Source organism: Notamacropus eugenii, chromosome 1 (genome assembly GCF_028372415.1).
Source record: "Notamacropus eugenii isolate mMacEug1 chromosome 1, mMacEug1.pri_v2, whole genome shotgun sequence".
Lineage (NCBI taxonomy): Eukaryota > Metazoa > Chordata > Mammalia > Diprotodontia > Macropodidae > Notamacropus > Notamacropus eugenii.
Genome location: NC_092872.1, coordinates 761,699,512 through 761,712,647, shown reverse-complemented (window position 1 = coordinate 761,712,647; position 13,136 = coordinate 761,699,512). Strand labels below are relative to the sequence as shown.

General features: G+C 52.3%; 1 protein-coding gene across 14 annotated transcripts in view; it reads right to left on the bottom strand.

The window, feature by feature from the left end:
- Nucleotides 1-3,515: 3,515 nt before the first annotated feature.
- The window catches only part of EVA1A (eva-1 homolog A, regulator of programmed cell death), a 24,398-nt gene continuing 14,777 nt past the window's right edge, over nt 3,516-13,136 (bottom strand). For all 14 annotated transcript variants that reach the window (XM_072596524.1, XM_072656121.1, XM_072656028.1 and 11 more), the window contains one exon: nt 3,516-5,060. In XM_072596524.1, coding sequence (XP_072452625.1) covers nt 4,645-5,060 — 416 coding nt within the window. In that variant the 3' untranslated portion in view covers nt 3,516-4,644. The remainder of the gene's footprint in view (nt 5,061-13,136) is intronic.

Below are 13,136 nucleotides of genomic sequence, written 5' to 3'. Positions count from 1 at the left end.
AGAAGATGCCTCCTGATCTCCCAGCTCTTCAGGGCCACAGTCTGCTTCTGAGTGGTGGGTGGTCCAGGCAGCTCCTTGCCAACCTAACCACAGACCTGCAAGGGAAGGACAGCCCAGCCCCCTTCTCCAGCACAGCAAATGCTAAAGGCCTTCCTGGTGAAAACAGGAAGTTAAGGCTGCCTCCCATCAGTGAGCTGGGCAAAACAAGCCCAGGGAGAGCAGCCAAGCCTGCCCCACCCCACCAAGGGAAAAAGGTAGGAACAGAAGTGATTCTCATGCAGCCTGGAAGCCTAGGAGGTCCCTCATCGGGTCATGAGGACAAGGGTGGAAAGGAAAAGGTCTGCCCTGCCCTCTCTTTGGCCTCATTCCTGATCACTTTTCCTATAGGCTGAGGACACATGGCTGGAGCTGGAGATAACCAAGGTAGCTAGGCTAACTTCCCATTAAACCCCCCTGAATGGCCCCTCATATCAAGGACCAGTAGTGCCTCACGCCAGAGCTAACACCTAGAAGCCAACACATTTCAGGTGTTTGGGGGCATACACCTTTTGACTTCAAATCTTAGAGCTTTCTGAGCAGCACAGACTCCCCTGGTGCCCAGCTGGGTGTGCAGCTAGGTGTCCACTAGATTTGCTTGGGACCTCTCCTGGAGCCACTTTCACAGCAGGGCCTGGAAGGCAGGAGACATTTGCCAACAAAACCTTCATTTCATGGCTGATAAAATGTAGCCCCAAAGGGCTGTACCCCAAGGAGACCCATGAAAGAGGAATAGGACATAGGTACAAACATATTGACAGCAGCTCTTTCTGTGGTGGCCAGAGTTGGACACCGAGGGGAAGCCCATTGATTTGGGAACAAAGCCTGGTCCCTACATGTGATGGAATGCCACTGCGCTGTAAGGAGTAATGAAGAAACCCATTTCAGAGATGTGTGAACTGATGAAACTGACGAAAATGGAAGTGAGCACACCTGGGAGAATAATCTACATGGTAAAGGCAACATTGGAAGGGTAATTAGGTTTGAAACTCTGACTCTGATCAACACAGTGACCAACATGCTGCCACCCAGACAGAGGAGAGGCGGGCTCAGGAGGCCGGCTAGGGCAGCTCTTTTCTCTTTTTTACTTTTTCTTGCTTTTTTTGGAGGGGGGAATGTGGCTAGTGCAGAAATTTGTTTTCTGTGACTATACCTATTTCAATAGGTTTGTTTTCTTGGGTTGTGGGGAGGAGGGGAGGAGGAAGAGAATTTGAAACTTAAAATTTAAGTCTGTGCTTTAAAAATAGATGGATGGATGGATGACAGACAGATGGATGGACGGACGGACAGACAGATAGACAGATAGATAGATAGATAGATAGATAGATAGATAGATAGATAGATAGATAGACCCCTAGCAATCTAACTCCTCCTTCTTCACAAGGAAGTGACAGTCTGGCCAAGGGCAAGGAGGGGGCACTGTAACATTCACTAAGGGGGGCTGTGATTTAAATATAGTCTCCACTCAAAAGAATCTCAAACAATTTCTGTGCAAGATCAAAAAAGTCTCCCCCTCTTTTCCAAATCACACCAAAATAGGCTCCATTTGGACAGCACCCAGTGCTGTTTTTGAACAGCTCTGATGGTGAGGAAGCTTTTCCTGACATCAGGTCTAACTCTACCTCTGCAGCTTCCATTGGCTTCTTCACACTCTGCGTCCTACTGCACATAGAAGGCACTTAATAAATGTTGATTGGATTGGATTGGGGCCAAGGAGAATCTGGAGCACAGTCCAGGCCCTCTTCTCCTTAGGCCTTCACATTTACAGGGAATACTAGGGTTCTGATGGGATGTTTCAGGGATCTTCTCACCAGGGCTGCATTGAGTTACTGGGCAATTTGGCTAAGCAGAGTCCCTAGGGATGATGTGCTGGGGCTGTTTCTGCATCAGATGCTGTGGAGGAAGAATCAGGTGATGACAGAAATTGAAAGGAGCATTCTGATGTTAGACTGAGAGGCTGGAAGGTCAGCAGAGAAGACAATATTAAAGTCTTCACTCACCCGGTGGCTGGCTCTGTACCACAAAAGGCTAAGGGCAGTCCCTGAGCTATGCACTAAATATCCTCTGTGAGGAGGAGTCATCTACACTAGCTGAAGACTGGCTGATGGCACCAGAGAGGCTAGGATGAGACCTACGAAGAGTAGAGGCCAGAGCAACAGCCTAGCCAAACTCAGTAAAGCCAGTGCTCAGTCAATGACATCCCCAGAGGTTACTCTGGATCAGAAGGGTGAGATGCCCAAGGACACTCATGCACATTCTGTCTGTGCCTCCCTCATGTGTCCTGGCAACCCATATCCCTATGCGGATGCCTTTCTATCAATGGTGGTAGGAGAGATCACCTCTATATGAATGGCAGCTCTTTGTGGTCACCGTTTGCTTTGCTCTTTCTTAAAATGTCTTCAGCTTTGAATGAGTGTGTCTTCACTTGGTTGGGTATATATAAACACATCCCTGGGGGCTCCTGGGCTGGGGATTGAGTGGGTCCTGACTTCTCAGATGCCTTGATGGGAGGAGAGAACCAGGTGCTACATACTCTCCACTCTAGCTTGTTCATGTCTGTCTTCAAATGTGATGTTCTGAACAGGGCACAAGATTTCTGAAGATTTATGAATTCAATTCAATGAGATCACAATTTATCAAGCACCTACTCTGTGCGATACATAGGGGATAGAAAGACAAAGGGACACAGTGTGAGCCCTCAAGGGGTTTGTATTCTATGGTGGAGGATCTTCATGGACTGAGAAGTCAAAACAAGGCAAGGTAGAGACAAAGGAGAGATCAGACAGTACCCTTGGAAAATCAGACAGAGGAGTCACTTTCCTCCTCTAACAGACCGGGATGTTGGAATCATCCCTGATACTGGACCCCACGAGACTTCCCTGCTTCCCTCAGAAAAATGAGATCCTTCTACCCACTGACCCCTCCCCCAAACAATCCCATCCTACCTCCTGTCCTAGGAATCTGTGTGTCTGATCTCTCCACTGAACTGGGAGCTTCCCGAGGGGGAACTGAGCACAGCCAGGGTCCTGCATACTTAACGACAGTGCTGTCTTGGACAGAAATGTCACTGACAAGGCAGGAGAAGGTGCTCAAGGAAATTTAGGGGGTTGCTTGAGAGAGAAGGAGGTACAGGAGGAGGAGGAGGAAGAGGAGGGGAAGAAGAAACAGGCAATGAAAAGGAAGAGAGGAAAAGAAGGCAAGAGGAAAGGGAGGAAGAGGAGACAAGGTGGGAGGAAGAGGAGACAAGGTGGGAGAAGATGAAAGCAAGGGATAGCCAGAGTAGACTCAGGGGGAGAGGAGGAGGAATGCCTTTAGCCTGGGCTCACTTTGGTGCAGGAGTGGGAGAGAGAGGGTTCTTTCATGACGTACATCTCTCTGGTTCTCTAACCCCTGGGGGAAGGGGGCACTGCCCAGGAGAGATGGGATCACTGCTGGCAGCCCACAGCCCTCAGAGCTCTCAGATCAAGACAAAGCCTCTCTTGGCTTATTCTTTTTTTTAATAAAATATATAAAACAATGTGCATTTGTTTTCAGGGGAAGACCATTGTCTGACCAGGACTGAGGCATAGAGGCTCAACGACTGACCCCAGGACACCCTCAAATGCCTGTATTCATAGACGGCCTCTCCCTCGTCTGTGGCGCACACACACGCTCACACACATTCACATAGCTCACACGCACGCACGCACACCATTTTACATTTAAACCAGAACTGGGACTTGCTCCGGGAGTTTGTTACCACTTAGTGACCATTCAACCCCTTCCAGAAAAGTGAGAAACAAGCCCCAACTCCAGGCCTCCATACCTGAGGCCAAAGTCAGAGCTGAGGGGTCACCGAGATTGCGGGGAGAGCGCATCTCTGGGTGCAGAGAAAGAAGCCTTCCTAAAGGGGTTCACGGCACCGTTCTCCCGCTCTGAGCCCACCCATTAACCTAACCCAGAGCAGTCCCTGGGGAGACCCCTGAGACTACCCGACTCCAGAGTCCCAGGGGCTCCCCAGTAGGAGGCTCGTGGGCAGTCTTCTCTGACCAGGGCAGACCTTTCATTGCGAGGACTTCCAGGGCCTCAGGGCTGGGTGACATCCACGTTAGATAGTTGGTCATCATCCTGCCTAGACTGAGCAGAGCAGTGGTTGGAGTGCGGAGGAGAGGAAGAGAGACCTGAAGCCAGTACTCCTCGCCCCACCTACCCCAGATTACGCTGAAGTGAGGGAGAGTGGAGGAAGGGGAGAAAGAAGAAGAAGGGGATAAGGACGATCAGCCCTTTCTCCAGACCCTCTGCCTAGGGGGCAGCCCGGGGGAGGGGGCAGTCCGGGCAAGAGGGTAGTGGATGGATGACTAGACACGAGATCCTGAACTGTAGGGTGGTTGGAGGTGTCAGGGAACACAGGCCCGGTCCAGCCAAGGTTCAGGATGGGTCCCTGGGGCTGACCAACCCCTTTCGGGCCCCTGTCCGCCCTTCAGTAACAGCGGTTCGGGCTGCGGGTGGCTCGGGTGGGGGCCAGTCGTTCCGGCCGCCAGTTCAGCAGGATCTAGGGATGATGCCCTCTCCTTCCTTCCTCACCCTCCTGTCCCTCTGCCCACACCCGGCCCCATCCCGGCCCTGCCCTCAGTAGTAGCGGTTCAGGCTGCGGGTGGCCGGGGCGGGGTCCGGGGCCGGCCCGTCGGGCTGACCGTTCAGCCAGATTTCGCGGATGATGCGCTCTCTCTCCTCCAGCCGCTGCGCCCGCTCTAGCTCCTCCGCCGACGTGAACACGTTCCTATGGGGCGGGCGCTCGAAGAGCCAGGGCCTGCGCGCGGACCCGTCAGAGGATCCGGAGCAGCTGCTGCCACTGTCCTCGTCGCTGTCGCCGTCGCTGTCGCTGAGGTCGCTGCTGCGGCTCCGGCTCCCTGGCAGGCCCTTCCTTCGGTGGGGCTGCTGGCAGTCGGCTCGGCAGGACACTGTCAGCACCAGGGCCGCCAGCGTGAGCAACAGCCCCACGCACACGCCGGACACGAAGCACAGGGCAGCCAGTTCGGGGTGCTCTGCAAGAGGAGGAGAGGGCGTCAGAGGGCAGGGATGGTGCACCTGGCTCACTCCCAGATGACATGGGCATGAGGGAGCGGTCCTCACAGCTTCCCTTTCTGCCTTCTTCCCCAGGCTCTGCTCCTCAAGACCTAATACGCAATTGCTAGGTCGTGGTCTGTCTTTATTCTCCTTTTATTAGTGCTGTTGGTACTTAAGCGTGTCCTAGTCTGGCCCGTCCGAATGTAAGCTCCTTTGGAGGAGGGAATAGTTCATGCTTAGGACTCCTATCTCCAGCCACCCAGGGTCACTCAGAGAGCACTGCCTGACTTCAGTGACCCTGGCTCTGTCTGGTTTCTCCACCAAGCGCCAGCATCAGAGGTTTCCTGGGCAGACAGGCTCAGAGCTTGGGCTAACTTTATATTACGGACCTTTCATGATATGGGGGCAACAGAGCAAAGGACTGCTAATGCCGGGTGATCCCAGGCACCGCGATGGCCTTCTGCCAGGCTCCCACCTCCCCACTCACCCATATCTCTGGGCTCTAGCAATAGGAGTGGATCTTGTGTCAGGTTCTCCAGTCCTATCCTTTGAACCCTTTTCTTTTTCTGAACTTTCTGCCTTACCCCAGTTTCCCTGATGAGCCCCAAAGCAAAGGGCACAGCCCTTTCTATGAATCTCTCAGTCCCTGTCACCCACTCTGGTGGCTGGTGGCTAGTGGCTGGTGAGGCCCATCTCTTCCCCTGAGCTTAGCCAAGAGGACTTTTAAAGGAAGGGAGCAAAATCCTAAGTAAAGCTCAAAATTGCCAAACACCACCCGTAAGAATATTGTCCTAGGATGCCTCCTAGACCAATGTAGAAATCCCCAGCCAGGTCACAAGTCCCCTCCCTAGACTGCTCAGGTCAGCCTCAGCCCAGGGCAGTGACTGGCCCAGAGGGTCCTCAGGCTAAAAGTAAAATGTTTCCAACCTCCCTGCTGAGTTTGTTTACTCATCTTCAGGATACTTAAATCATGGAGAAATAGTCAGCATCCACAGCCAGGTCCCAGACCTTGCTTACCACAGGAGTCCCAAGCCTTTGAACCAGCTGACAGCAACAACAGCCAGGCTCAGAGAGAAGGCTGAGCTGGAGGGGGTGCTCCAGACACAAAGGTTTGGGAGAGCATAGGAGAGGCCTGTTCCAAAGCTTACAGTCAGCTTGGTGGCATCAGGAAGAAGGCCTGACCACATCTCTCTGACGTCTCCCATTCATGGCCTTTCTGGGAATCTGCCCATGCAAGCAGATAACAAAGATTTATGGGATACCCTCAGAGTAATTTTCAGGGAAATGGGGGTGGACAGAGGGAGAGAAGGGAAGAAAGGGGGAGGGCTCTGAAGTGGCATCCTGCATCTGAAGACCTATCTCTACACAACCAAGGAGACATTTCAACTAAAGTATGAAGGGTTTCAGTGAGTTAAGAAGGAGAAGAGGGAGTCGGAGGAGAGGATCCACAGCCTGGATTCAGGAAAACCAAGGTACAGGTCTCCCTTTAACCCTTCCCCACCAGGTTGTGTGACCCTGGGCCAGTCCCCTAACCCCTAGGCAACACCTGAAATGCTCTAAAGTGCAGTTTAGTGCCCATCTGCATTGGCAGAAGAAGTGATTAATTACAGATACAATCCCAAACAAGGGATTTTATTAATTAATCTCTTAGTATAAGTACTCTGATGGATCAGGTGTGATCTGGATGAGCTGCATTCAGAGAGGTCCAGGGCTCAGGAAGGAGGTGAGAGTTCTTCCATTGTCTGCCTTGCTCAGAGCACTCCTGGAGCACTTGTTTGGGTCTGAGCACCGAGGTTTAAGACAGATGTGGATAAGGGGCAGAACGGCCACCAGAATGGGGAAGGCTCTTGAGCCATGTTATGAGCATCTATAGAAGAAGTGAGGTTAGTCAGTCAGGAGAAGGAAGACTTGGGGAGCATGAGGAATGAGTGAAAAAGCCTAGATTAAGCACTTCCTGTGGGTCAGACACTGTGCTGTGTTCTGGGGATCCAGGTACAAGCAAGACCTTCCCTGCCCCCATGGAGCCTACATTTTCATCTGGGAAGATGGCATGTATTGGAGAGGGGCAAGGAAGGGCAGTTACAAGTATGGGGAGGGGGATAACAAGGTAGACTTTTAGCAAAGCAACATCTCCAGAGGCAGTGGGCAGCCTGGCCAGGGGTCTGGGCTGGGGAAGCTAGAGGATGGCATGACTCTCTGTCCCGTGCCGCCCCCCCCCCCCCCCCCACGTGGCAGGGCTGCTCAGGTATCTGAGAAGGTATCCTGTGGAAGGGCCAGATTTGTTCTGTTTGGAGAAGAGGCAGATTCAGGCTCCAGGTCAGAAACACCTTCCCAGTCATGAGAGCTGTCCTGGGGTGGGGGTGCTGAAGTCCTCTGGACAGACATCTTTGAACTTGTCTTCCATCTTGTGTAGGGGTTTCTTGGTGATATGGAGGTTGGATATCACAGGGGTGGCATATGGGCACCCTCCTGGTGCTGAGGTCCTGGACTCCGTAAATAGGTCCCTGCTTCTAACACACCAGCTGATGACTTCTCCCATGGGGCTATCCCCAGCTGGACCCCGCATGGCAAGTGCAGAGAGACCTCTAGTGGAGAGACTGAGGTAGGAACAATAGGCCTCCCACACAAGTCCTTGGTTCCTGACTCAGCTGGCACTGTGTGGGGGAGTCAGTTGTGCTCACAGGGAGCCCTGGACTGGCCCTGCAACCACCTAGACCTGGACATCATAGGAGAACCCTGAGACACCCTGGGGGTATCATTGAATAATCCCTAGCCTGATGCTCCTGGCTAAGGGCTTTCCCTGGAAGGGGGAGCTGAGGCAGGTCAACGAAGGGAAGGCCCTCTGTTCTGCAGGATTGGCTGGTCCTGTCCACCAGTGGTCACCTCCCCTCAGAGGTTAATGCTGGGCTCTGCCTCTGGCCCTCAGAGGCCACTGGGACTGCTTCAAGCATAGAGTCAATTGTGGGGGTCTCAGATCCTGAGCCACCACAGTGAGGGGCCTATTCTGCCCCCAGGGGGCAGCCTACCACCCCTGAGGGGCAGACACAGCCCACCCTTATCTTGTCAGACATCCAGACTACCTGGCTCTGTGAGTACTCTCCTTGGGAACCTCTCTGAGCCTCAATTTCCACGGGTGGTAAGTCACTGCTCTTTCTGTTATGTGTCCTTGCAACCCTGGGACAGCTCTCATGACTGGGAATGTGTTTCTGACCTGGAGCCTGAATCTGCCTCTTCTCCAAACAGAACAAATCTGGCCCTTCCACAGGACACCTTCTCAGATACCTGAGCAGCCCTGCCACGGGGGGGGGGGGGGGGGGGGGGGGGGGGCAGCACGGGACAGGGAGTCATGCCATCCTCTAGCTTCCCCAGCCCAGACCCCTGGCCAGGCTGCCCACTGCCTCTGGAGATGTTGCTTTGCTAAAAGTCTACCTTGTTATCCCCCTCCCCATACTTGTAACTGCCCTTCCTTGCCCCTCTCCAATACATGCCATCTTCCCAGATGAAAATGTAGGCTCCATGGGGGCAGGGAAGGTCTTGCTTGTACCTGGATCCCCAGAACACAGCACAGTGTCTGACCCACAGGAAGTGCTTAATCTAGGCTTTTTCACTCATTCCTCATGCTCCCCAAGTCTTCCTTCTCCTGACTGACTAACCTCACTTCTTCTATAGATGCTCATAACATGGCTCAAGAGCCTTCCCCATTCTGGTGGCCGTTCTGCCCCTTATCCACATCTGTCTTAAACCTCGGTGCTCAGACCCAAACAAGTGCTCCAGGAGTGCTCTGAGCAAGGCAGACAATGGAAGAACTCTCACCTCCTTCCTGAGCCCTGGACCTCTCTGAATGCAGCTCATCCAGATCACACCTGATCCATCAGAGCACTTACTAAGAGATTAGTTAACAAAAAACAATAAGAAGAATAATGAGAAAAAGATACGGTATACAAAGGAAATTACTTAACCCTAAACTACTGCAAACCAAAAACTGAAAGGGCCAACAGACCGATGACAAATGTAATGATTTCATCTCGAGGTTCAATAACCATAAATCAATCACCACAGCAAGGAGACCAAAGGACCCCAGAAAAAGCAATAGTTCAGCAAACATCTGGCTTACTTGTCAAACAGAGAAGGAGGCCTAAGGCAACACCAGGTTAGACTATAAACTCATCTCTAAAATCTTGCAAAGGATGTCAGTGGTTGTACATCTCATTCAGAAAGCACAGAGAAGCAGGAGAAAGGAAATCCCATTTAAAGAAAGTTTGGCAAGATATTCAACTAAGCATAGCCATTATGAGGACATTGAAAGCAAAAATGGGAGAAGTAAAAACAGAAGAAAAATGGAGAAAACTTGCAAAAATCATTGGAACAAACTTTTGTCCCCCAAAGATGGTGGTCCACTTGGACCCTCAGAGAGTCAGATTCAGTGATGAGGGCATTGAGGGATGCATAGACAAAGTATATAATGGACGAGCTGATTAGCATGCAGAGTGGAGTTCCTGTGGAGGACTTTTGGAAGAACATAGACAAGAGACTTGCAGGATAGGAAAGGAGGGGTGTGCTGCTGAATCAACGAGATTCCAGAGCCCCTGGAGTATTGGGGACCCCACTGCTGACTCAGAGTGAGCTTGTCAATCACTGAACCTGTCCTTCTCAGGCAGTCAGCTCCTAAGTCATGCCTCCGCCATCTTGGAAATTTTATCATTGTGACTCAGGCATTAAGACTGCATTGATCCCTATTTCATTTCAGATACTGGCTGATTTTCTATCCCAAACAAACAGCTTTTCCTGCAGGCTGCTGTCTTCCTCTGAAGAACCTCATCACCCTCCCAATTGCCCAAGAGAGTTACTCTTCTATATAATCAATAGCCATATTTTGTCAATCCAATCTCCATCAGTTCTCCATCCCTTTCTCTCCACTCGCATAGCCTACGCCCTGACTTCAGACCCTCCTCCCTCCCAGTCAGACTATTCTCACAATTGCCTCACCCTTCTAGCTCTCCCTCACCCATCTATCCTCCATATCACTGCCAAAACCATCTTCCTAAAGAACAATGCCATGTCACTGCCCTGTCCAAGAAGGTTCAATGGCTCCCTACTATCTCCAGGACAAATTACAAGTTTCTATTGGGCTACCTTCATGCAGTATGTGCTTTAGCCCAGGTGGTCTTCCTCCTGTCCCACATGCCAGACTCTAGAGCTGGGATGCACTCCCTTCTTGCCCCTCTTCCTCTTAGGGTTCTTTAATTCTTCCAAGGCCAACTTGGGGACCACCTCCTACAGGAAGCCTTCCCTGGCTACCTAGCTGTCAGCACTCCCTCCCTATTTCCTCTAAGACTCTGGTCCTGTTTACCTGTAGTGTCTGTCTCTTGGCTTTGCTTTGGGGGTAGGAGCAGGTTTCTGTGATTGTCCTTGTTCCCCCAGAATCAATTATGGTGTGGAGCATATAGGAGGCACTTAAGCAATGCCTATTGAATGGAATGGGATGGAATTGATCCTGTTTGATTCATCTGCACCCCTTATAGACCCTTTGCCATCCCTCGCTGTAGTTCTCTCTTATGCTACCTTGGGGCTGCTCTCCAGACCCTGGGAAAAAGCTTAAACACACATACCCAGGTACACAGAGACACCCATGGCCCTCTTCTAACCTAGCTTTCACTCTTCAGTCACCCCAGGCAATGCCAAGCTCATCTCCTCACACCAGGGACCAGGAGGGCTGTAAAGATAGATGCCATGTCTGCCTGCCTGTCTGTCTGCCTGCCTGACTGCCTGTCTGCCTGCCTGCCTGTCTATCTGTCTCCCTGCTTGATGGGCTCCCTGTCTGTCTGTCTGCCTGCCTGCCTGCCTGTCTGTCTGTCTCTCTGTCTGTCTGCCTGACTGACTGCCTGTCTGTCTGCCTGCCTGTCTGTCTGTCTGCTTGCCTGTCTGTCTGTCTGCCTGTCTGCCTGCCTGTCTGTCTGTCTGCCTGACTTTTCTGTCTGCCTAACTTTTCTGTCTGCCTGCCTGCCTGATGGACTGTCTGTCTGTCTGTCTGCCTGCCTGCCTGTCTGTCTGCCTGTCTGTCTGTCTTCCTGCCTGCCTGATGGACTGTCTGTCTATCTGCCTGCCTGACAGACTGCCTGCCTGTCTGTCTGTCTGTCTGTGCTTGCCTGTCTGTCTGTCTGCCTGACTGCCTGTCTGTCTGTCTGCCTGAATGACTGCCTGTCTATCTGTCTGTCTGCCTGCCTGTCTGTCTGTCTGCCTATCTGCCCACCTGTCTGTCAGATGCACCATACAGACTAGAGGAGAAAGCTCCTGGAGAGGAAGGATCAGTCAGTCTCCTGGAGAGGGTCCCTTGCCTCTGTACCTCCTGTGAGACTGCAGGTTTTTCTCTTCTCCAGTACCTTGTGACTTGAGCCAGCCTGCTGGCTAAGGGCAGGCTCTGGCTCTGGTTAGGCAGGGTTCCAGGAATTCCCCAGGAAATGTCTGTCGCTGGAGCAGTCAATGCTATCACCAGCTCTTTCCTTTCCTAAATAAAAACAAATGCAGGGCTCTGGTGCACTTCCTGTAGCCTCTGCCTGTGAGCTCTGCTGATAAGCCAAGCTGGCTGACTCTGTACACAAAAGGGCAGTATCCTGGCACAAGGTACCAGAAGGAACCATCTGGTCCAGGCCAGGGAGGAAGCTGGGCCTCGGCTGCTAGGCTCCAGCCATGGAGTGAGTAGAAAATTAGAAATGAATGTTCTGAGCTTCTTCCAAGACTAACTTTTGTGTGGCCTCTGGTAACCAGGGCCAGCATTGCTCACCATGACACAAGGCAAAGAGCCAGGAAACACATGAGCTCCCCCAGAGACACTTCCTAGACCTCAGCACCAAGGGCCGAACCCCACTAACACTGGTGTGTGACTCCCCTCTCACTCAGTCTTAGGTACCTGTTCATGGAGTCTAGATCACTACCCAGAATCCCAGCATTGCAGCCATGCGGACCCCAAACAAGGATCCCCAATCCAAGAAATGGGACCCAGGTTCTGTGGAGAACCCTGCAGGGTAGGAGATCTGGCCACCTCCCAGGGTCACTCATTCTTTACAGGTCAGTTTTTATGCTGAGGGAGGTTTCCTCAACCTTTGTGTCTCTGGGCTTGTCCCCATCGCTCTCCAGTCAGTCCTGGGGGTCAGGTAAATGAGGCTAAGCTGGCTTCCATGGGATCGATCTCTTGAGATGGCCATATGTGCCCAGCTCCCTAGGAAAGCCTGGGCACCATCTCCAGCTGTGTTCCTAGTTTGTTCAATAAAGCACAGTTTGATCCCTAGATCAGATGGGGGCAAAGTCTGCCACAATTCAAACAGAAGCCACCTGAGGGCATTTGAGGGAAAGGGGCAGGGTCAGTTAATATCAGTGACAGTGCACAAATTCTGAGGAATCAGAGAGTGAGTGAGGAAGGGCCCCTAGGCCTGGGGCCCAGGACCTGGGGGTCAGTGACACTTCCCAGCCATATTCCTGGCACCTCCAGAAACATCCCAAGAGAAAACAAGGGGCCAGGGCCAAGATCCACCAGGGAGTTACAGGAAAAGCAGCCAGGCGCCAGGGAAGTCGAGGTCTGGGGTGGGGTGGGGTGCCAGCCAGGACTGTATCCTCGCAGCCAGTCGGACAGCCAAGTCCCAGAAGGTGCCTCCTCTCACAGGAATTCCTCAGTGGATCACCATCCATCTATGAAGCCCCTGCTGGCCCTGGGATAGACAATGATGAAACCATCCCTGCTGCCAGGAGAGGCCATTTTGTGACCATGTAAGAATAAGCAGAAATGAATGAAGTGACTAAATGCCTCAGCCCACTCCCCCAGCAGCCTGGGCCTTGACTGATCACAAGTATGGTTAGGGTTAGAGGTCCCGGGCATTACTTTGCCCCTCATACCGCTGGCTGGGGTAGAGAGGTGCATAACCTTCATCAGTCAGACTCTCAGGGGCACCAAGCTAAGACCCAGGACAAGGCTGCAGGCTTGGCACAGAGAGGGGGCAGTCAAGCATGAATCCTGCTCTGCCAAGGCCTCACATGGACACCCACAGGAGCCATGAGGAAGC